Source organism: Trachypithecus francoisi, unplaced genomic scaffold (assembly GCF_009764315.1).
Source record: "Trachypithecus francoisi isolate TF-2019V2 unplaced genomic scaffold, Tfra_2.0 Lachesis_group1, whole genome shotgun sequence".
In the NCBI taxonomy this organism is placed as follows: domain Eukaryota; kingdom Metazoa; phylum Chordata; class Mammalia; order Primates; family Cercopithecidae; genus Trachypithecus; species Trachypithecus francoisi.
In genome coordinates, this window is record NW_022681454.1 from 168,110,281 (window position 1) to 168,128,193 (window position 17,913).

The 17,913-nt window shown below is 37.4% G+C and overlaps 1 protein-coding gene across 2 annotated transcripts in view; it reads right to left on the reverse strand.

The window, feature by feature from the left end:
- HPGD (15-hydroxyprostaglandin dehydrogenase) overlaps positions 1–17,568 on the reverse strand; it is a 31,120-nt gene extending 13,552 nt beyond the window's left edge. Inside the window, exons 1-4 of one of the 2 annotated variants that reach the window (XM_033215722.1) lie at positions 17,034–17,568; positions 16,618–16,741; positions 13,086–13,192; positions 4,269–4,365 (exon numbers count right to left, since the gene is read on the reverse strand). In XM_033215722.1, the coding sequence (XP_033071613.1) occupies positions 4,269–4,365; positions 13,086–13,192; positions 16,618–16,741; positions 17,034–17,126 (421 nt within the window). In that variant the 5' untranslated portion in view covers positions 17,127–17,568. The remainder of the gene's footprint in view (positions 1–4,268; positions 4,366–13,085; positions 13,193–16,617; positions 16,742–17,033) is intronic. The other variant, XM_033215723.1, reaches the window with a different exon arrangement.
- Between the last annotated feature and the right edge of the window lie 345 nt (positions 17,569–17,913).

The following is a 17,913-nucleotide window of genomic DNA, read 5'->3' on the forward strand; positions in this document are numbered from 1 at the left end:
TGTCCCAAATGAACACCACAGCCTCACTAACTGAGTATGTAGCAGGGTCGGTAGGTAGGCTCCTTTTCCTGTGACAATTACTCTTCCTTTCCCACAGTTTGAAGCAATTAAATACCTACGAAGTGCACCTGTAATCCCAGCATTTCAGGAGGCAGAGGCAGGCGGATCACCTGAGGTCAGGAGTTTGAGACCAGCCTGACTAACATGGTGAAACCCCGTTTCTGCTAAACACACACACACACAAAATAACCAGGTGTGGTGATGTGCGCCTGTAATCCCAGCTACTGGGGAGACTGAGAATTGCTTGAATCTGGGAGGTGGTGGTTTTAGTGAACTGAGATCCTGCCATTGCACTCCAGCCTTGGTGACAAGAGTGAAACTCTGTCTCAAAAAAAACAAAAAAACAAACAAATGGAGTGCATTTGACTCTTATGGGATATTTTAATGGAGCACAGCTGTTTGATTATCTGCATTAAACCAGACTTTGTTCTTCTATTGTTCCTTCCAACTTTGTTTTAATAGTTCAGGATGGATGCGGCAAAATTAGTGTCTGCCTGTATATTATGTTTATAAATAAAAAGTCCATGTGGGTTAACAACACTCAGAACAACTTGTGGAACTCCAGACTGGAGCACACCCATCCCATAATCTGCTGAGGAATCATTGTCTACTTAACTGCTCCTGTTTATTAAACCTATTAATTGCATTTGATACTCTGTCTGCGTCAGTGGTCATTACTCATTAACTTCTCTACTCAAACCAGTGTGCCAACTTAAGGTTTTACTGTGACAGTGAAGGACTCCACTGTATCCACGCTGGAGACCATGAGGATAGGCCCTGTTGAGTTGAATACTGAATATTACCCACAGCCATTCCTTCAATAGAGTAAGCGGTATGGAGAAAAACAGGAAAAAAAAAATCTGCCAGGAAGCAAGGTTTGGAAAAACAGAGTAGTCAAATATTAGAAGTACTCTGATAACTCCTTCAAGATTATTTTGGTCCTCTCACCTCTTCCTACATGCTATGACTCAAGGGCATAAAATTGTTGATACCATTTCTGTGGGAATGATAAAGACGGAGGGGTCCTCTTTTGCCTTCTCCCATTATTACAATATCCTGACTTTTTATCAAACTAATTTCATTATGGGAAGAACTGGAGGCTCTCTGTTGGTGGATAAAATACAAGGCAATTCATTTTAAGACTCTGTGAGATGAAGGCATGTTAGTGGGAACCCTGGATGGGAAAGGAAGTAGACTGTCCACATTGGCCAGCAGCAACGAGGAAACAGTATAAACACAAGAGGTGTGGAGGTTGGAATGACAAAGGGAGGGTGCCAAGGACAACTTCTAAAAATGGAGAGAGTAATAAGCCAAGCAGAGGGAACAATGATAAACTTCAGCTATTTAACCATTTTACATAGTGTTGCCTTGTACATGTGGAGGAAAATCAGAGGGAGAAGCAGTTTGTAATGCAGTATTATTCATTAAATTGTACCAGTGCCAGGATAGTAATTTAAAACCAAAGCAATGTGACCACTGAATTTTTATCAAGTCATCGTTTTATCTGCATAAATAGAGAAATGCCCACACATGATTGCAAATGTTGTATCTAACATAGGTAAGAAGAGGATTAACACCCAGGGGTGGGGTCCGGTGGCAGTGAGCTAAAGCAAGCTCCTAGCCAACAAAGCAAAGTGGACATCAAATTGCAAGCCTTAAACTGCTCTGCTCAATGGCATGTTTTGACTTGTGACACTGGTAAGCTCCCGAAATATTTTTAGGACTTTACTGGAAGTGTCAAATGGAGCAAAAGCTTAAGATTTCACTGAAGGTTTAGTAATGCAGCCATGAGATTAGAGCTGTGCCCATGAAGCCTGAAGAGACGAGCAAATTACAAGGGTTTATTCAAGTCAAACGATTTCAGTTGCTGTTACTTTTCTGTTAGGCTGAGATAAATACAGGTAGATTAACAAATAAACTCATAGATATGAGAGACAGACAGATAATCTAGTGGTTAAAATTCTAAGAAGACTTGTACCAGGCTATTTGCATGTGAATTCCAGCTCTGAGGCTTACTTGATGTGTAAGCTTAGGCAAGATATTTCATACTTCTCCTGCCTTAGTTTCTTCATTTTCAAAATGGAAATTATCGAATTTTACCTCACAGGGTTGTTGTGAGGATTAAATGAGATAATGTACAGTGTTTAAAATGATATCGGTTAAACAGTGCTCAATAAATGATATTATATATTTGAATATTTTAATCAGATAAAAGGCAGTAATACTACATTGCATTTCTTTATTCACGCTCTTTGGGGCAAGTAAGCGCCCTCATACGGTACAGATTTTCTCCCAGATCGTCCTAAATTGATCCAACCCGGAGGCTTTCAGCCTTCCAAAGAATGAAATCAGTGCCTCTGGTGACATAAAGGCCAGGGGCTCCCTGTATAATATTCATGGTACTCCAAGCTTTGCTGGCCCTCTTAGCTTTATAGAAACAATATACAGAATTATCAACCTTCATCACAGCCCCAGGTTTTTAAATAAACTTTTAAGAATATACTACGTATCTCTTTTTAATTCTCCAGTCACTTGTTTTTTTCTTATGATTTTATTTCAAAATAATATAGATTTAGCTTTGCCAATTTATTTTTAGGGTTTCAGTCTCCCACAGCTTAACATTTGGTCCTCTCTGGAACACATATCCCTTTCAAATATTGCCCATGCTCTTTTAAAGTATCATTAGAATTAAATGTTATAAGTTATAAGTAGTTGTACTGTTAGGAAAAAGAATCTGATTACCCCCAAAAATGTATAGAAACAGGTTCATAATAGCTTTAGGGACATGATTTTGACTTTAAGCAACCCAGAAAATGAGATGCTAGTTTATTTTTGAGAAGTTCTAAAGGAGATTTCTAAATCTCCTCTGGCGGCAGCTTTACAGTGATATAAAATAATCATTCCTAGTGGGATGAGAAAAATGCTGAGAATCAGACAGTGGTTCAATCACAGGTACCTCCAAACCCAACTTCCCAAATCACTGGAGCTGGGATGCCAAGGTTGGGGTGGGGCGTGGGGCTGAAATTTCTATTCTGGAATCACCACATTGACTAAAATCAAACAGATAATTTTTTAAAGTCTGATTTTTTGTACATAGATGACTTAGATTTGCTGTCCATATCGACCAGACTTCTTAAACTTCACAACTTCACTTGAACTATTCAAGAATCATTGATGATTTTTTTCTTAGAGTTTTCAAAAGTAAAGTCACTTGACTCAGTTACTCCAAAAAGTCCAGTCAGAGGTTTAAAGCTAGTATTGAGGGATAAGATATCAGCTGATACTAAATCATACTGCTCTGAAAATAATATAGTTTAGGATTGCATGCTGTGGAAAAGACGATTAGCTGCCCTCTGAAATCCATTCTTCTCTTAGGCACACAGCTAGACTGCATTTCCCAGACAGACTCGCTTTTAGTTAGGTGAAACATGAGCTCAAGTTCTACATTGAAATGTGAGCAGAAGGTCTGCCATTATTGGGCTGGGGTTTTTAAAAGAGTAGCCATGCCCGCTCCATGTTCTTTTTCTCTTTCTGCTCGACAAAAAGGTATCCAGCAGTTCTAGGGTAGGAGCTCCCTGCTAAAGACGACAGAACTTCTGCCAGTCAGGTTTTCAAATGTCTGCATACAGAAGAGGCACCTGCAACAAGGATCTTGCCTTGGACTGAGGTACGGGTAAGGAATATGCTTATACTATATGTAAGTTTGGCTTTATTTATTAGTTTAACATAACATTATATACACACACACATACACACACATATATCTGGCTTTATTTATTAGTTTAACATATCTTAACTATGATATGTGCCATATTTTAAAGTTACATACTCTTACTAAAATCATATGGGAGCAGAGACATCTTAACTTCACTTTCATGCTTTTTACTTTGCCAAAGGTGCTTTCACATGCATTATTGCTTAGGAGTCTCACAACAACCTATGAAAAACAGCAGCTCTAAAAAAAAGTATAATTTTGTTTTCAAATATTACTCAGTAAGATAACTAGAAAAGCCACAAGTTAAATTAAGAGAAATAAACATATTTTTCAAACTTTTGATATTTTGCAATAGAAAATTCCATGGAACTACAAAAAAGGCAGATTTTTAATTTCAAACTTGAGTGGATAATAAATATGCTTTGAAGATTTATTTCAGTGGTCCAAATTACCAATAAGAAAATGTTACACTTAATGTAACAATTGCCCTTACCTGCTAAAGATGACATATTGATGATGATGCCGCCTTCACCTCCATTTTGCTTACTCATATAATCCAAACCAAGATAGGTTCCACTGATAACAGAAACCTAATCCAGGGGCATAAGTGAGAAAAGGAACATAGTCATCATCCTTCACCATAGTTTCACACAGCAAAGTTTTTATAGCTATTCCAGATACCTAGGGAGATTTCTGCAAATATTATCAATGAAAGGTTTTAAAAGAGCTTTATTTTTAAAGTTAGTCATTAAACCTGGATTCTTTTTGTTTGCCTAATCATTGTGGAGCTTGTCATATATCTGCAAAACTTCACTTAGTTGCCCAATATGAGATTTTACGCTACAGGTTGTATTCCAAAAATGTCTATTACTTTCACTCAACTCTCAACATCTTCAATAATTCCATATATTCTTTTTGTTTTCTAAATGTTGGACACAAAATTTATTTACCCTTCTTCTCTGCATATGGTTCTCATGTCTCAGTATTCCACACTTACCTACTCTGTTTAATTCTCTTGGATCTTGGAATATAGAATAGTGCTTACCCTTGATTTCCTAGAGATTGAATTTTCTCTCTTTTTCTTTCTAATAAAAATTCTATTTTGCTCCTGTATCTACCTCCTCTCCATACAATACAGAGGAAGGTGGTCTGCCCAAATGTAATGTAGACACTGATTAATTAATTTAATTCAGTCATGGAAATCCCATTCTCCTTGACAGTGGCTGGTTTCAGAACCAGCAAGTAACCCAATTTTGATTAGTGAGACCTGGAAGGCAATCAGCTAGAAATGGGAACAGGATGGATGCTACTGAGAAATTTTTTGTTGCTCTTAAAAAAAAACAGAAGAAATGGTTACACTGCCTTCTCTATATGAATGTCATAACTTCAATGGACAACCCGTATTTCCTAGTATCCTAAAGATGAAACCGACATAAAGAATGGTCAGCGGGAGGGCTGACAGGACTCTGGGCCCTGATGATATCATTGACCTGTAAGATCAAGCAATCCTGAACTCTGTGTTGTGTGAAATCACATAAATGTTTTATCCAGTTTAAGTGGTGATTTTCAGTTAGCGGGACATCTGGTCTTTAGTAATGTCTATCACTAAATTTTGTTAATCACTGCTTACAGCTATCCTTTTGATAGTTTACTGTCTTGCCACTTATATCCAAGTGTAGGCACTTTTCCTGTTTTATTTTAATCACTACCAAAAAAAAAAAAAAAAAAAAAAAAAAAAAAAACCTGTGAGATCAAATTGATATTTCAGACCTTAGTTTTCCTTTTGGATTTAAGAATTCCTATCCCTTCCAGCTCAGACTTTTAAAAAGGAAAATTCTTTTTTGACATCTTAATTCCTATTTTTTTATGCTTTACAATACTGCAAAGAAAACGATACAATAGGTAACAAGTCTGAAACGGAGGTTACACACGTGTTTACCTTCTTTTTGTCTTAAAAATTTCCTTTGAAGTTTTTTTTTACAAGGATTCAGATATACTTCTCCTACCTAATAGTAGCTCTAGAACAAGAAAGGAAATCGGAGATTCTATTCACTTAAGCCATGTGTCAGTTTGATATTAAGTAGGCTTAGGGAGAATGAATAAAATCTTCACATGATTTTCTTTAAAAAGGAAAAACAAAACATTAATTGTTTATATAAGAAGAAAAAGATGTAGATGGCTGAAATTACTGAAGCCAGTTAGATTCTGTTAGTTTCTGCAGAAGTCTCCAGCATGTCTGAACAAAACTTCTGTTCATGCGTATTGGCACTAGGCTTTTATTCTCAGGTATTACAGCTTTGATGACACCCCACTGTTGTGTTTTCAACGTGAACAAGATGAAGCCAGATAGAAAATTTGGGAATATTTAAGATTTATTTTTAAAAAGCAATATTTATCTTTAGGTCTTTGGTGGAGGAAGGCAAGGGATTATTTTTCTCATCCATTATCAGGTTAAGAACTGGGCAATTATTCAAATGAAAGAGTTCAAAGGATGAATCTACAAGACAGGGTCTAATGCTTTGGCTGTGTAGAAATTATATTTTTCACTTTTCCTCCTTTATTATAACAATGTATTCCTTATTCTAGACTATATATGCGTGCGTGTGTGTGTGTGTCTGTATATTATATATGCTTCACCATGTTGGCCAGGCTGGTCTCGAACTCCTGACCTCAACTGATCCGCCCACCTCGGCCTCCTAAAGTGCTGGGATTACAGGCATGAGCCACCGTGCCTGGCCAGAAAATGTAGATTCTGATGCTCTGGAAGGGAAGTGTAATTTATTGAATGAATTCTATGCAGTGGCACTGTGCTGGATGTTCACATAAACTATGGTTTATTTAAGCGTAACAGTCCTTAGAGATAGGGAGTTTTCCTTCCTCCCTGGGAAGTTCAATATGAGAGAAATTAAATAAAAGTTTATAAGTTATAGATTCAGGACTGGATTCTAATTTTGGCTATTCCCAAAGAAATATATTTCCCAGTGCAAATCTTTAGTCAGTAAGTGCATTTCGGAAAAAAAAAAAAAAAGACTATCAATATTCATCTATTCTGTTTAAATCTTATTTGAACATATTGACCCACTTTTGCCTAGTGTTCCATTATTGGAATACTAAGCATGAGAGAGAGTTCTTTATATCCTACTGCTCAAGGTCATCGCCAAGGTCTAATTTTTAACCCATGCAAAAATTCAAAATATTGCAACTTCTGGCATAAATGGGTTAAGGAATTCAATGTATATTAGTTAAATGTCAAAATTAGACTATAAGTTCCACATCAGTGGGCATGAACATATTTAAGTTTATTGAAACTTCAGAAAGCTACAAGACTACATGACAGAATTACCATTCCAATATTCAAAGTTAAGTTTCCCTCTGCCCAATTGCCAGCATGACTGTTGATACCTTTGCAAAGACTCATTCTTTCCTGAACATTTCTTTTTTTATTTTATTTTATTTTGTTTTTCGATATGGAGTCTCACTCTGTCGCCCAGGGTGGAGTGCAGTGTTGCCATCTTGGCTCACTGCAAGCTCTGCCTCCCGGGTTCATGCCATTCTCCTGCCTCAGCCTCCCGAGTAGCTGGGACTACAGGCGTCCGCCACCACGCCCGGCTAATTTTTAGTATTTTTAGTAGAGACTTTGTTTCACCATGTTAGCCAGGATGGTCTTGATCTCCTGACCTCGTGATCCGCCCACCTCGGCCTCGGAAAGTGCTGGGATTACAGGCATGAGCCACTGCGCCCGGCCTCCTGAACATTTCTTCTGTGTTCTGAACAGCTATAAATAATGCTGCTGTTATTGGCTTCAGACTAAGGAGGAAGTATAAAATAACCTAATGCAAACAAAAGACTGGGAAAAGGTTTAGTGGGAAGAAGGATGAGATCAGCAAAGTGAAAAATAAGGAGTAAATTTGATAAGGAGTAAAAGTGGAAGGACAGATGATACTGTTTGGAAGAACTAATCTATTTGGAAAGCAATGTACTGAAACATAAAAGTGAATACTCTCATGTATGCAAAATATCATATACAGGTAATGGCAGTTGACCCAGTAACTATTAACTAACATCTATAAGGACACGAAACAATAGTTTTCTGCCTTGAAAGAACTTGTGGTTTACTAGCATGAATAGCATGAATTATGTATATATTAAAATAATTCTAATAAAATTAAAAAACTAGTAAGCCCTATGAGAATGGTATAAATATGTTGTACAGTATTTCAGAAGAGGGAGAGATATATGGTAAGGTCCTTTAAGAGGTTACTCGCGGACAGGGGCAGTAATACAGAAAAACATGCAAAAGAACAAACACGGAATTGTAGAAGACCCAAGGAGGCAAATTAAATCCAGAGCAGAGTTTCAAAAGAGGGTTATATAAACTACACACAAATATTTGCATTACGATAACAGAGATAATCAAGTTGGAAGTAAAATTCCCCTGGTCTTCCAGAACTTCCAATTTGCCCATGATATTGGCACTTTCCAGCTCAGAGCAGGTATTCACACAGGCTACATTAAAGCAAACATGCCCGCCCTCTCAGCTGGATGAAGACGTCAGTGGAATTCTGTAACTTTGTAATAATTGCCTCAATATTTCCATGTTTCTTTATGTTAACTGTAATCATTGCACACTGTTTCTGACAGCTGATTTCTCAGAGAAAAGACACAGCAAGTGTCCATGAGGAAGTCGTCGAATATAGGAACTATATACTCTATTAATTTTATCCATAAAAATATCTGTAGATATTACTGATGAAGTTATTACAAATATCAGTAGTAATGTTAAAGAGATAAACGTGTTGTGCAGGTTGTGTTTTTTCACTGGGATAGCCTGGTTCAAAGAAAATCTCATCATTTAATGTGGTTTTGGAAAGTGGCATGAGTCTATATTCTTAAAAATCCCTGCAGTTCCCAATTAGCTATATTTTCAAAATGTTTGTTTTATCAGGCTACTAAAAGATGTAATGAAATACAATTCTTAATAAGTCAGGGGTAACCTCCGAAGAGTAAATACAAAATGCATAGTTTTTTTTATTTTTTATTTTTTTACCAACCTAAGAAAATTAAAGCTATATAATGCATTTAGGTAAGAAACAGTAAAATAATAAAAACAAAAAGAAAACAGTAAACATTAAAGTATAAATCAGAAGTTTAACTTTAAAAAAACAAATTTAAAAATCAATAAATTATAACAATTAGCAACTTATCCTCTGAATATTATATATTTATAATATATAGAGTCTAAACTTATAGAATTACTAAAAGAGGTAGGCAAACTGATATTTGCCATTTGAGATAAAAATGCCTCTGTTGAGAAATGAACAGATCAAGGACATAAAAGGAAGCCAAGATATAGATGACACCCGAACCAAATAAGAACATTATAAGAAAAGAAAATTAAGGATAATACAATTTCTAAGTACAGAAGCACAAATACTAAATTAGAAATTTAAAAAATTCAATGGTATATTAAACATTCATATACCATAATAATGTAAGATTTAGCCAAGAGATGTAAGTATGATTCACAGTCAGAATATCTCATTTCAATACATTTCTACCCTAAAGCAGAAGAAGGTCACAGAACTGTCTCAACTCAGAAAAATCAGCTATCAGTTCTCTCCAAACACATGTATGTATATTTGCAATTAGAATCCCAAAAAGATTTTGAGGGAAACTTGAGAGTTTCAAGTTATTTTCAAATATAATGAACCAGGTACACTGGAGAAAAAGTTTTAAAAGAACTGCAAAGAAGGTATTCATACTGTAAAATAGAATCTTCTTTCTTAATTAAAAGATTTCAGGTAAAATTCAACATCCTTTCATGTTAAAAAATTCTCAACAACATAGGCATCGAAGTAGCATAAAGCAAACATCATACTGAGTGGGAAAAAGCTGGAAGCATTCCCCTTGAGAGCTGAGACAAGACAAGGATGCCAAGTCTCACCACTCACATTCAATATAGTACTGGAAATCCAAGCCAGAGCGACCTGGCAAGAGAAAGAAATAAGGGCATCTAAACAGGAAGAGAGGAAGTCAAGCTATCTTTGTTTGCAAACAATATGATTCTATACATAGGAAACACCATACTCTCTGCACAAAGGGTCCTAGAACTGATAAACAATTTAAGTTACATTTCAGGATACAAAACCAATGTACAAAAATCAGTAATGTTTCCAAACACCAATAATATCCAAGCTAAGAGGCAAATCAAGAATGCAATCCCATTTACAACAACCACAAAAAGAATAAAATTCCTACGAATACAGCTAACCAGTGAGGTGAAAGATCTCTACAACGAGAATTGTAAAACACTACTGAAAGGAATCAGAGTCATTATTAAATGAAAAAACATTCCATGTTCATGGATAGGAAGAATCAATATTGTTAAAATGGCCATACTGCCCAAAGCAATTTACAGATTCAATGCTATTCCCACCAAACTACCATCATCATTTCCACAGAATTAAAAAAAAATTCATATGGAATCCAAAGAGTCACAATAGTCAAAGCAATTCTAAGTAAAATGAACAAAGCTGGAGGCATCACACTACTCGACTTCAAACTATACAAGCCTACAGTAACCAAACAGCATGGTACTGGTGCAAAAACAGATATATAGACCAATGGAACAGAATGGAGAAGCCAGAAATAAAGTTGTACACCTACAATCATCTGATCTTTGACAAAATCAACAAAAACGAGCATGGGGAAAGGATGCACTATTCAATAAACGGTGCTGGAATAACCAGGTATCCATATGCAGAAGACTGAAACTGGACCCCTTCCTTACCCCATTTTAAAAATCAACTGAAGATGAATTAAAGACTTATATATAAAACCTAAAACTATACAAATCCTAGAAGAAAACACAAAACACCCCATTCTGAACACATGCCATGGCAAAGATCTCATGATGAAGTCTCCAAAAGCAATTGCAATAAAACCAAAAATAGAGAGATAGGACCTAATTAAACTAAAGAGCTTCTGCACAGCAAAAGAAACTATCAAAGCAGTACACAGATAACCTACAGAACTGGAGAAAATATTTGCAGACTATGGATCTGACAAAGTTCTAATATGCAGAATATATAAGGAACTTTAACAAATCAAGCAAAAACAAAACAACCCCATTAAAAAAAGGGCAAAGGACATAAACAGACTTTTGTGACTGCTTCTCAGAAGAGGACAGACACATGGCCAACAAATATAAAAAATGTGCTCAGTATCACTAATCATCAGAGAAATGCAAATCAGAACCACAATGAAATATAATTTCACAGCAGTCAGAATGGCTATCATTAAAAAGTAAAAAAATAAGTAAATAATGGATGCTGACTTGGTGAGGTTGCAGAGAAAAGAGAACACTTATATGCTGCTGGTAGGAAAGTAAAGACAGACACCACGGAAAGCATTTAGGAGATTTTCTCGAAGAACTTAAAACAGAACTACCATTCAACTCAGCAACCCCATTCCTGGGTATATACCCAAAGGAACATAAATCATTCTACCAAAAAAGACACAGCACTCATATGGTCATCACAACACTATTCACAATAGCAAAGACAGAATCAACCTAGATGCCCATCAGTGGTGGACTGGATAAAGAGAATGGGTTCATATGCAACATGAAGCACTATGCACCCATAAAAAAGGAAGTCATGTTGGTTGCAACAACATGGATGCAGCTAGAGGTCATTATCCTAAGCAAATTAATGCAGGAACAGAAAATCAAATACCTCATGTTCTCACTTACAAATAGGAACAAAACATTAAGCACATATGGATACAAAGTGGGGAACAACAGTCACCAAGGTCTACTTGAGGATGAAGGGTGGGAGAAGGGTGAAAGTGGGAAAACTATCTGTGGGTTGCTATGACCACTATCTAGGTGATGAAATTATCTGTGCACCAAACCCCAGTGACACACAATTTACTTGGGTAACAAATCTTCACATGTACACCCTGAACTTAAAATAAAAGTTGAAAAAGGAAAACCAACAAAAATAATTTAAAAATTTTAAAAATTAAAAGAAAATTGTAATTTAGGTATCTTTCAAGTTTCGGGAGCAATTCTGTACTCTTCTCAAGGTAGGACTTACAGATTTAGCTCTTTTGTGGTGTAGTGTCATCCTCATTGCCTCTATCAAGTTATTATAGCAGTTAGGTAACTACTCATGGGCATTTCAATTTAAGTAAAAAAATGTATTGACTAAGCATTATCATCAAGATATTGTGTTGATTACTGAAGGAGAAACAAAGAAAAACACAACTCAGTTCTTGTTTTTATGGAGTTTATAATTTACTAGGAGGATATCATGAAGTAGGAGGCCACTCCCTGTACCTTTATACACACACAGTGGCCAAACTGTACTCTACAATTACCTGCTTGTTAGATTGGTGAGAAGGACCTCACCAAGGGCAGGGTGACCCCAGGCACAGCCTATTTGACATTTTGTTTTAGTCAACGTTTGATTTTTACTAAACTCCAATATCTTAAGTCAAGGGCATTTATAGAAATGAGATACCCACAAACTCATGACTCAAGGGATGAAAGAGAAAATTTTATTTCTTAATTCTACCATTTTTAAGCGCTAAATAATTATTAAACATTGTGTAAATCATATACACACACACACACACCACGAACTTTCAGGATAAAAAGTCCTACTAATTACAAAGTTCAATTGTCACTTTAATTTTGTTTTCTGTTACATTCTGGCATTTAATTAAGATTATTTTTAAATAAATAAGTCAGCGGTTGACCAGCTTTTTCTGTAAAGGGCCAGACTGTAAATATTTTAGTCATTGAACGCCACAGGATCTGTTACAAATATTAAACTTTGCCCCTGTATCATGAAAATAGCCAATGACAGTACTTAAATGAATGACTGTGGCTGTGTTGCAATAAAACTTTATAGACACTGAAAGTTGAATTTCATATAATCATATGATTCTTCTCTTGAATTTCTCAACCATTTAGAAATGTAAAAAGGTATTTTTAGCTTGCAGGTCATACCAAAAGAGTTGGCAGGCTATTTTGACCTGTGGGTCATAGTCTGCCAACTCCTGAGATAAGCAATCAATTATATTTTATTCGTGCTTCTTTCCAATATTTTAAGACAGACTTACTTTCATAATTAAATGTTTTCCTTTTTATCAAAGAAAATGCTTTTATCTAGCTTTCTGTAACTTCCCTTTTTCTATATTGTAGGTCATTGTTTTGTTTCTATGACTCCAAGAACCGTTTTTTCTTTATAAACATCATGTTATTAAATAATTATAGACAAGAAACATAGCTGAGATAACTCACCAAATTGATTTGCAGAGTTTTTTCCCAGTTTTTCTCATTATTCACTCCAGCATTATTGACCAAAATGTCCAATCTTCCAAAGTGGTCTACAACTTTTCTAAAAGTGTCTAATTATAAAACAAGACATTACTGATACATTCTTATTTTCCATGTATACATTTAAATCATGTCTTATGTCATGAGAGGAATTTTAGTTTATTTACCCTCATACTGAAAATTATTAAACTCATGGGCTGACTGTAATTAATTCCTTGCTTCTCAACATGTGGTTTGTGGACTAGAAGCACCAATCCGGCAGCTTGGTAAGAACGCAGAATTTTGCAGACACCACAGACCAACTGAATAAGAATCTTAACTTTAACATATTCATATATGATTTGTATGCACATTGAAGTTCTATAAGCAGTAACTTAATGGGGTAAATTTTAGAGAGCTGAGCTCAAATCCTAAGCTAAGAGCTCGCTGAAGTCAGTTAGGGCAAGCAACATCTCTTAGTCCCTGAGAAGTTACTGAAGCTCTGCAGCTTAGACTATGGTAAACATCCTTTTCTATAAGCCACATTAAATTCATAAAGTGTTATGTTAATACAAGTATTCTTGTGTATTCAGATCTATTATGCATATTTGGGGGAGTTTTTATATCCTAGCAAAAGTCTACTTTTCATTCAGTTGATTTTATTTGGTTACTGAAACTTCAATGTTTACTATTTCCTTCTTCTTTCTCACTGCTATTACTACTTCAGATTACTAGTTTGTATAAAACTATGTTCAAACAGGAGAAAGTTGGCATGGATTCTGAGGCCTGCATGGTTTTCATTACACTGTCCAATCACATGTCTATTGTTTCTCAAAGCAGCCTTTGACATAGTTCTAATTGATTTAGACTGTTTCCCTGAGCCTTTGATCATTCATTCAACTTCTATTATTTTATACTATGGATAAAAATTGTGGTTATTTTTCTATATGATAGAAATATATTCTCAGGTCTCTAGGCCAACATATGAAGTCCTTAAAAACAGTAGGTCAGCATAAGCTTCATTTTGATTGAAATACATTCATATAATCATTACCAACCACCAGACATATTGGGGAAGACATGGATTAATCAGTTCCCATACGGATAAATTACTATGCTAGTTGTTTACTAAAAACATTTTCAAGATTTCCTAATACGCACCTTTTACACTCACCGCTTGGGAATGGAAGAACAAAAAAGTGCAATACAAACTGTTTACTTTTTCATGGATTTTTTTTTTTTTTTTTTTTTTTTTAGTCAGAGTCTTGCTCTGTCTCCCAGGCTGGAGTGCAGTGGTGTGATCTCAGCTCACTGCAAGCTCCGCCTCCTGGGTTCACGCCATTCTCCTGCCTCAGCCTCCCAAGTAGCTGGGACTACAGGCGCCCACCACCACGCCCGGCTAATTTTTAGTATTTTTAGTAGAGACGGGGTTTCCCCATGTTAGCCAGGATGGTCTCGATCTCCTGACCTTGTTATCCACCGCCTCTGCCTCCGAAAGTGCTGGGATTACAAGCGTGAGCCACTGCACCTGGCCTTTTTCATAGAATTTTAAAATTGTTTCTTAAGATCTCAAATTGGGTCCGGAAAAGGTCCCCCAGTATTTTTTTTTCTCTTCCATTCTGAGTATGTTCTAACTCTTCATAACTCCACAGAAACAACTTTCACGTTTTGGAAAATGAGGGTGTTAAATATGTATATCTAATTACCGCTTTAATTTTCTTTCCTCTTTCTCTTCTCCACCATATTCCTTATACTCTGCCCTTCCCAATGTAGAGTATACCATCTCATTTTCTGACATCCCATTGAATTCCAGGCTTAAGCAACGTACGGTCTAGCTCTTGCTGACATTTATATGATGTGGCACTCTTTGTAATTTATCTAAACTCTCTTGGCTGCCATTTGTTCATTTGTGAAATAAGTTATGTCTAGATTATCTCCAAGAAACTTTTCACCTTGTATTTTTATAATTTCCATACTGTCTAAACAGTTCTAAAAGTTGTAGGCAACATTAAATCCTGAAATTGGAAAAATCAATGTCATGTTTTCTTTAGATGCAAACAAATGCTGATGTCCAGACAACATGTGGATTTCTCATGACCAACATGCCTTCCCGGGTCATTCACTATGTGTCTGAGTTTTTTTCCTCCTCCACAATCACTTATCCTTAAGGAATGTGTTTATAGCCAATATACTAATTTTAAATACTGGGAAAAAAACAATTAGTACAATTAGTAGTTAAATGTCATTTATGAAACTATGTAAATTGAGACAGAAGTGGCTTTCAGATTGTGTATACTGTTCCTTATTCCATCAGCATTAATATTGAGATCTGACCTGGCTCTATCCTTGATCCAAAATATCATGTACTATCAACATAATTGTCCTCTGGCACAATATGTTCCTCTTGTACTGTGTTTCCAAATCTGTTCTGCTCATGCTTGTCATCTGTGTTATAGGTCTTTACTAGCATTTTCAGATTGCAGTTATGTAATTTCCTTTACAATTTCTCTTAACTGTGGGTACACCACTTCCTTCTAACACATCACTTCATTTTCCCTCTCTTACAGAATATTTTACAATTTTAAAATAAATTTACACTTGATGTCCCTTTAAGAACAGGAGCACTGGAATAAGATTAGCAAAAGTTTTCGGACCCCTTGATTAAAAAGTGCCTAACAATTTACTCAGTCTCTTTGAATAAAACTTTGTGAAATACAAATATATTACTTTTCTAGTTTTTCTACAGAATTTTTGTTTCCTGTAAGTTTATTGGGGCACTCTCAAGTTCTCCAGTAGAGGTATAAAAAAAAAGAAAAAAGCAGCTTTATAATCAAAGCTGTTTATTGTGCATGCCAATATTGTCCCTGATACTTCACAAGTAGATTGGTCTATTTTAAGTGAGTAGCCGGAAACAGGAAAGCATTGAGGAAAGGCTGATAGAGATGTTTCTACTACAATTCTAACATTGTATAGTTTATTATGATTACTATTATTATTATTTTAAAGTACTGTCTCATTGGGGAAAAAGCCAGAGAAAACATATGGTGAAAAGCATCTAGCACTTCTGTGATGATGTTCCTTGAACTTGTATTCTGATATGTTTAAAACAACCATACTGCCACATTGGATTGTCATTGGCCAGCTTTCTGGGAGAAGTTGTTTGTCAAGAGTGCCTTAGCCTAATTTAATTTTCCAAGTTTTGTCTGCAATTTCAGTCATTTAATAATTACTGCAGCAGCACTGTCTTTGAATACATAGAGGAATTTTGATTACATTAAGTGCTGCCAAATGACTACACTAAAAGGATTTCTTCAGCAATCTTGCCTTTCTTTCGGTTTTACAGCAATTTGGCTGTCAGAAGGAAACCTATCAGTCCAAACTGTCTTTTGGAGCTTCAGGGTAGCTGCTCTGGAGGAGGCAGCGGAGGTTGCACCCAGGGACCCCTGGCCCCGCTGCCTTCAGGTTGTTGCTTGTTCAGAGCACGTTCCCAGTATACAGATTGATTCCCCTGTCTTACCTCTCAGTTGTTGCTGGTCAGCCACATCGCACTGGATGAACAAAGTCTTCTGAGGTTCAAACTGCTCATCCAGGGCAGCTTTACACTGTACACCTGCTTCAAGATTCCAATCCACCAGCGCTACCTATAGACAAGAGTAGAGGAATCGCGGGCCTGCGCAGCTCACGAAACAGACGGACAAACAGTAAACACACAAGAGGCTCCCCTCCTGGACCTGAAATGTGGCAATTAGGTTCGGGTTCCCTCCCAGCCACTTTTGAGGTGCGCTCACAGCCTCAGCTTCAGCAAATTTTGGAAGTGGCAGCGTGGGCACGCGGGGCGCGGCCTCCCTGTCTCCGCCAGTGCACCTCGGGCGGCGGGGCGAGTCTCGGGAGTGTGTGAGCAGAGAAATTTCCGCGGCTGGGCGCCGGGCTTACCTTGGCGCCCTTAAGCAGCAGCGCCTCTGCAAAGGCTCTGCCTATGCCCTGAGCCGCGCCGGTCACCAGCGCCACTTTGCCGTTCACGTGCATGATGCAGCCACTGCTAGGGCGGGCGGTGGGCGAGCTCCGCGTCTCCGCGCGGCCGCGGCTTTTATGTCCCCCCTGCGCGCGCGCGCGTGCAGCCCGGCGGGGCGCTCCCCTACCAGTGGGCGGGGAGGAAACTGTCAAGCCAGCCCCCGCCGGGGAACCCACGACTGTGTCACCTGCCCTCTGAGCGCTCCGGAGAGCCAAGCTTCGCGATCTTTGCCTTCGGGACTCACAGCCCTGCTCAAAGCCTCCCCTCAGTCTCTGGCTCCGTGATTGGCAGACAGCTGACAGAAGAAAAGTTAAAAGGTTATTTCTGAAGAAGAGTTTCCTTCAGTGTCCTAAAGACCAACTGGATAGAAGGAGAGCGGAGCAGAGGCTTGGAAGCTTGGATTCCTCCTCCTGCACTTTTTCCCCGCCCGACTCGGGAACCAAACAAGCAAACAATAAAGCAGACTTGTTGCTCTTTTGTCTCAAAGTTTTGTGTGAGTTCCCATTCATAATCACTGGGGTTGAGGGGGACGGGGAGCAGAAGTAACTAAAACTGTTGTTTTTTTCTTAGTTACATTTTGGACACATTTTTACACACACTAGAGATGAGAAGTGAACTGTGCTCTGTCCTGAAAACCTGGAATCATAACATTTCAAGGCTAGGACTAGAGTCTCCTTGGCGCTGTGGTTCTGATCAGTGTCAATTGTGTGTCATATTGAGATACCCCCACAAGAACTGCCATCATCAACAGGCCCTCCAGACCCGCTGGTAGCCTAGCAAATTGTTGGCTCAATGGAATGC